The 6,244-nt window shown below is 45.7% G+C and overlaps 1 protein-coding gene across 2 annotated transcripts; it reads right to left on the bottom strand.

The window, feature by feature from the left end:
- Window positions 1–480: 480 nt before the first annotated feature.
- On the bottom strand, window positions 481–5,497 carry CREG1 (cellular repressor of E1A stimulated genes 1). Of its 2 annotated transcripts, XM_058045468.1 has the most exons (4): window positions 5,122–5,497; window positions 3,050–3,169; window positions 1,588–1,772; window positions 481–1,200 (listed from the first exon to the last, which is right to left on the bottom strand). In XM_058045468.1, coding segments are annotated over exons 1-4 (633 nt in total). In that variant the 5' UTR covers window positions 5,449–5,497; the 3' UTR covers window positions 481–1,199. The 2 variants fall into 2 exon arrangements, with proteins under 2 accessions (XP_057901451.1, XP_057901452.1); XM_058045469.1 differs by lacking the exon at window positions 481–1,200 and having other exon boundaries at window positions 1,587–1,772.
- Window positions 5,498–6,244: the final 747 nt, after the last annotated feature.

Here is a 6,244-nt window from a genome sequence, read left to right as displayed (position 1 = left end):
ATAACAACAACATTAAGATATGGGGATCTTACATGACAAATCCCACTGTCCTATATATCAACCTCCTCTAAGGAGTCTAAATTCTTTACTCTAGGTCAACTAGGTAATATTTGCTCACTGTAAAATCAATTTGTTTGTTCATAAATACTTTTTAATGCTGGTGAACTCAGTGCACAACAGATTGGAGAGGATGTTAAAAAGGTTTTTATTTTGTGGTTGGGTGTAACTTAGTTAACACAGAATTAATTTAAGCACACCGTTCATTAATTTTCATTCTCTAGAAATCATGCATCATTTGTGTCAAACTGTATTGTGTCTTTTTCACTTCTGAGTTACTAATCCAAAATTGCTTTCTAAGGCTTCCAGACCCCAAAATCTGCTCAGTTCTGCTGTGGAGGGGAACAAAAGCTGATGAACTGCCATTTGATCAGATTAACAAAGGTGAGTATTTCAGAAAACATTTATTTAACATAACATCCTTCACACCATTCTCACTGAATTTACAAGACACTACTCTTCTTGAGTCAGATATTTTAGGTACTACAGATCTGCTTCTATTACAGAGTCAGGGCACATAATCAGCTGAGGAATTACCAAGAACTCATCCTGAGGTATAAGTACAGCTGGCATGAACACAACTGTATTCTACAGCACATTCCATAAAACAGAAAAATGGCTCCAAAAAGTGAGTTTATCAATGTGCAGAGAAAATTCTTAACAGGATTTGGAAACTCAGCACATCCTTTGTCACTGTAATACAGACAATGCTTTCCATTCCATCAGCAGAGCCATCCTGTAGAACTTCACCATAAAATTCTAAACTAAACTGCTACTAAAAATAATATTGAAAAGTGCTCAGAAACATTATTTAAATAAGGCACTTTAGAACTGGACTAATCCTTTAGATTCCAGTAAACACAACATTTCTGAATGCACACTGTCAGACACCTTTCCAAATTCACATCCAGTGGGTACAATTTAGTTATTGCTTATGCACAAAGGTTTTTCATTGTGACATGAATCAAGTTAGTGAGAAGTTCAATCTGCTTCATAAGAGTAATACATGCTCATTAACAATGCAAGGTGTTTGATTTATTATATTATTAATTCAGCTCTACACTACATAGAAAAAATAAGTCTTTCACGAAACAGCCAAAGCCATTCATTTCCATATCAGCATCACCAAGGATCTTCTTCCACCTACAAGGAGTAAGAATAGGAGTGAAATTAATGCAGAATTCATGTAGACTGTGCTAAAATATATTTGAAAGTTTGGAAGACTTGGTTTTATGTAGACAATAGAAGACAATTTCTCTATACTTCAAAATCATAAGGACAGATTCAACAGCAATTTTGTTTTGGAAGTATCAGCAATATTGCTGCAATCCCATTAATACAGCTTCAGAAATGCTGAAGAGTCTCACTACTATTAATTATTGGACCAAAACATCATCAATCTTGCAATTAATTCAAACAGAGGACAGTGACTGTGCCAACTCTACAGGAGTCACTCCTCCCTGTTACCAACAAGAAGTTCACAGGTGTGAAACACAATGAGAGTCAGCCATGAAGAACTTCAGTACTTACTAAGGCTTGACACTGTAGTACTCTTCTGGTGTCACAATTTTCAATCCACCAAAGTAGTCCAGGACCCAAATATTGGTGATGTTGAATTTGGCAAAGAACCAATTGTGATCCTTGGGCCAACTTTCCATTTCAGGGTGGCGAGTGAATAATGCTTTTTTGGCTATGTCTGCTTCTGAATCATTCACCTAAACAAAAGCCAGGAAAATGTTACAGTAAGATAGTCATGTAAAGATGAGTTTTAGCTAAAAAACCTCTGCTGACTGCAGTGTGTTTTGTCCCAAGGGGCTCATTACTGTGGCTGAGGCTGCTCATCCTCAGTGTGGTGTGCAACTGTGTGAGACAGACAACACTTACAAAGTAGTGGATTCAACATTAAATCAAAATGCTGCTTTTAGAGTCAGCAAGAGCAAGAGAGTGTTTAATCAACATAAGAATTGATGATTAATTGATTGTTAACAAACCACAAAACAGAGACCTATGGATGGTAGGTGAATTGTTATAATGTGATGTCTTAGGTGTAATTTCACCTGCTCTGCACCTACTCATTCAAAGTGACAGAAACAGATACAACTGTGCTCAGACATCTGCAAGCACCCAAACACAAATGGGATGGTATAACAGAATCTACAGAGAAGGGAAGCTGAAAAGTGTGATGGCACTTAATATACAATGTGCAGATGTTTAAAGGGTGAAATCAACCATTTAGAGCTCTGGGTATAGAATAAGAAAATAAATAAAACCCTACCTAAATGAAATCAACTCCATTATTAATGAGAAACTCAGTAAAGTAACTACAAGACTGCTGAGTGCAATGTGCAAATATCAGAGCTGTGAAAACACCAAATAAGAATGAGACTATCAAGTAAGAGGGTAGTGATGAGTAGTTCTCATCCTCAACCATTACCCCAATAACAGGATTAGGATCTTCAGTGATTAACACATGCAGTTCTCAATTCCTCCTACAAGACACCAAAGTACTGGTGCACAAAAGAACACTGCCCTGGCAGCAATGCCACCAGATCACACAATGCACACTTTTTGTCTGTAATATCTGCAACTTTGTAGCTCAGGTTAGTATTTACTTGAACAGTTTCAGAAGCAGGCATGTCACACTGTTTGAACTGAAGAATTTAATTGAACAAGAGAGTGTGAATGAAATATGAAGGTTTTTCCAAAATAATGGCCTCAGACTTAGTTTTGGAACACATGACAGCAATGAGGGAGATTCCCTGCATTACTGTCTCCCCAAATTCCTTGCTAAAGGTATGTCAAGACAGCTCCTGCAAAAATCAAGGGTTAACATTTTTTTCCTCCCACAAACTGTGAGCTGGCCTTTGGGTATCACAGCACAGCTCAGCTTATGCTTCTGCACAGAATTTCTCACCTTTCTCCTCTCCCTCCACTAAACAAATCTGTATTTGATGCACACAACCCTGCCCAGTGCCAGCTTTCAGCTGCTCACCTTTACAATGCTCCCAACAAAGATGATGTGGGCACAGAGGGGGTTCTGGGGATCATATTTGTGCTTCCTGCAGTAAGGAGTCTGTGCCAAAGACACAGTCAAGGAGGCATTTGAATTGACCTGAAATGCAAGAAGCAAGATAAGAGGTTTATGCTTACTTTTCTTATGTGAAAAAAATGTCATACCCACCCCATTTTCAGCTCTTGGTACTTTATTCAGCTCAGTAATACTGGCAGAAAGGAAAAGGTGGTGACAGCTCTGCTCTAGCTACATCTGAAAGGCTCCTTGGGTGAGCTCTGAATCTGAAATAAAGCCCAGTTCAGAGGCATGCTGAAGCTTGTTAACAAAAAGTGCAAACCTCACAGAACATGACTCCTTAATGAATTCAGCCCACCTATTGCACTTGCAAATGATGATATATTACAATTTGCAGATACAAAGGACAGTAGACAAGGACATACAGTGAACTTCATCAAGTGAAAGGGCAAAGTGTTACTGAGAAAGCAACCAAGTGGGCTTCACAGCTGTTGGTAAAATTACTTAAAACAAAAACATCTCTTCATAACAGCCTCCTAGCTCTCCCAAACAGCTCTCTTGCCATTTAAAGTGAACTTTAGAAGTTTTTTTTTTAATTCAGAGTATTTAAGTGAAACATCTAACTTGAAGGATTACAGAACCCATATCTGATTTTTTTGTCTGAAAACTAATTTGGTGACCATGGCTTGAAAAGCACTGGTGCCAAACAGGATTGCAGAATGCCACATACTAAGGGTCATTATTTCCCAGTAAGAGAAGTTCCCCTGCTTCGAGGAGGTTCATTAGAAGGGCTCATGTCCAAGAGAAACCCTCCACAGTCACTTGAAAACTGCGGAGAGCACAGGTGACCTCGTGAAACAGAAGCAGCCACTTGAGAGAGAGGAAGTTGCTCAACTCCCAAAAAGCTGACTCATGATTACTCGGCACCTTCTCCTTGCCTGTGACTATCACATGTCAAGAGTTTCTGCCCTGAAGCAGCAAAATAAGGACCTGTTGAGGAGCTTTCTGAAGGAAATATTCATCATTAGTTTATACTAGTGGGTTTTATGTTATGCTGAAAGCAAACAGCTGTATCTGGGATGGAAAGAAAGGTACTAGGCAAAACAAATTAGACTCTCTACAGTATTTAGACATATAATTCACCTATTTTAAGGTAACAAAGTAAAACCTGACAGGGAACAAACAAAAAAATGATAGAACAGTGTGAAAAACTACCATTATTTTGTGTTTACTAACATTGTAAGTTACTAAAACAAACAAATCCAATAAAGGAGGCATGACTGCTATTTCATTAAATCTTTAGCAAACTTTTGGCCACAAAACTCTGGGACAAGGCCAATTACACACTCAGAGTCTCAGCATGCCAAAGCTGCCTTTCCATGCGTGCCTCCCTTTACGGTATGCTCCAGAGACTGAATAACTATTCCTTCAGCAGGCTCTGTAAGACTTCTCTTTGCTTAGGTCCCACACTGACAAGTTCCACTCCTTTTGACTTTGTTGTGTGTGTAATTTCCTCTGTTCAGATATTCCATGGTGCCTCGTTTCTTTCCTCAGTGCTTCTGGAAGCTGCAGACACTCGCTCTGCCTGGTGCTGCCTTTTCTTTCTCAAGACCACGATCAGCAGGAACTTCTCAGGAGCCTTACCGACTGTCACCACAGACAGCACTGCTCAAGGGCTAGTAATTGTCCCCAGGGCTGACAAACGGGGTGACATCCATGGAAGAGCCATAAACTAAAACACAGATGCGGAAGAATTTTCTGCAGAGGGTGGCACAGCTCTGGAGCAGCTGCACATGGAGGTGGCAGTGTCTCCCTCTCTGAGGGCCCTACCTGGACACGTCCCCGTGTCACCTGCCCGAGGTGACCCCGAAGGATCTCCAGAGGCCCCTCCCAGCCCCAGCGATTCCGCGGCTCTGTGAACCAGCGCTGTCACACCGCCTTGCCATCACCGCCTGCTGCTGAGGGCCAGCCTGAGTGACCCGGCTGCTTCCCGAGCGTCCTCCCCGGGGCCACTCCGCACCCCAGGCCCCGCTCACCTCCAGGTCCTGCACGGAGATCTCCATGTCGGTCAGGTACAAGTAGGGCACGCCGCTGCCGCCGCAGGGCCCGGGCGGGCCGTCGCTGAGGGAGAAGATGTTGGCGAAGGGGCGGCCGCGCAGCCCCTCCTGCGCCGACAGCGTGGCCAGCGCGCCCCAGTCGCAGCTGTGCAGGACGTAGCGCGCCATGCGCGCCGCCTCCTCGGGCGGCGGGATGGCCGCCACGGCCGCCAGCAGCAGCCCCGATGCGGCGCACAGGAGGAGAGGCAACCGCGCCATGGCTGAGGATACAGACATCGCGTCCCGCACAGCCGCGCACCGGGACATCCCACCCCGCACGGCGCCGGGCGCCGACTGCCGGGCCCGCCTTTACCGCCTGCCCACCGGCCGGGAGGGGCGGAGCCTCGCCCTGCCTCACCAATGGGAGCGGCGCTGCCCACCCCCCCAAACCAATGAGCGACGACCTCGGGAATGAAGAGCCACCACCCCCGCTGTCAGCCAATAGACTTGCGAGGTCGGCGGTCCTCAGCCAATGAGAGCCGCTGGAGGCGGGGCAATGAGCGCAGACGATGTAAACAACCGCGAGCGCGCGGCCCGGGAGGGGGCGGAGTCACCGGCGGCCCGGCAGCCAATGGGAGCCCAGCTCTGCGTCACCGAACTGATGGAAAAGACCCCAAAATCGCCGAGCCCGAGCTGCGACCCAGCACTGCCGAGTGCCCCGGAGCACGGCACCGAGTGACACCGCCAGCCCTGCCCTGGGCACCTCCAGTGAGCAGCCCATCCCAATGAATAATCACCCTTTCTGTGAAGAAATTCCTCTGAATGTCCAGCCTGAACCTCCTCGGCACAGCTTGAGGCCGTGTGCTCCCATCGTGTCCCTCGTTCCCTGGGAGCAGAGACCAAAGTCCCCCTGGGCACACCGTGCTTTCGGGTGGCTGTAGAGCAGTGAGGTCCCCCCGAGCTTCCTTCTCTCCAGACTCAACCCCCCCAGCTCCCTCACAGCACTCGCGCTCCAGACCCTTCCCCTGACTCGCTCCAGCCCCTCAAGGCCTTTTCCGAAGTGAGAGCCCAGCACTGGACACAGCGTTCGAGTACAGAGGGACAATCCCTGCCCTGCTCCTGC

The sequence above is a fragment of the Melospiza georgiana genome, chromosome 2 (genome assembly GCF_028018845.1).
Source record: "Melospiza georgiana isolate bMelGeo1 chromosome 2, bMelGeo1.pri, whole genome shotgun sequence".
In the NCBI taxonomy this organism is placed as follows: Eukaryota; Metazoa; Chordata; class Aves; order Passeriformes; family Passerellidae; genus Melospiza; species Melospiza georgiana.
Note: the sequence above shows the minus strand (reverse complement) of the source record. Positions and strands in the feature narration are given on the sequence as shown.

What these genes read in the sequence shown, in the direction of transcription:
- CREG1 (XM_058045468.1), bottom strand. Translation starts at nt 5,448, where the DNA reads ATGTCCCGGTGCGCGGCTGTGCGGGACGCGATGTCTGTATCCTCAGCC. An exon ending in TCTCCGTGCAGGACCTGGAG is followed by an intron (nt 3,170 to 5,121) that starts GTGAGCGGGGCC and finishes CTTGCATTTCAG; the next exon opens with GTCAATTCAAATGCCTCCTT. An exon ending in TTGTTGGGAGCATTGTAAAG is followed by an intron (nt 1,773 to 3,049) that starts GTGAGCAGCTGA and finishes GCTTTTGTTTAG; the next exon opens with GTGAATGATTCAGAAGCAGA.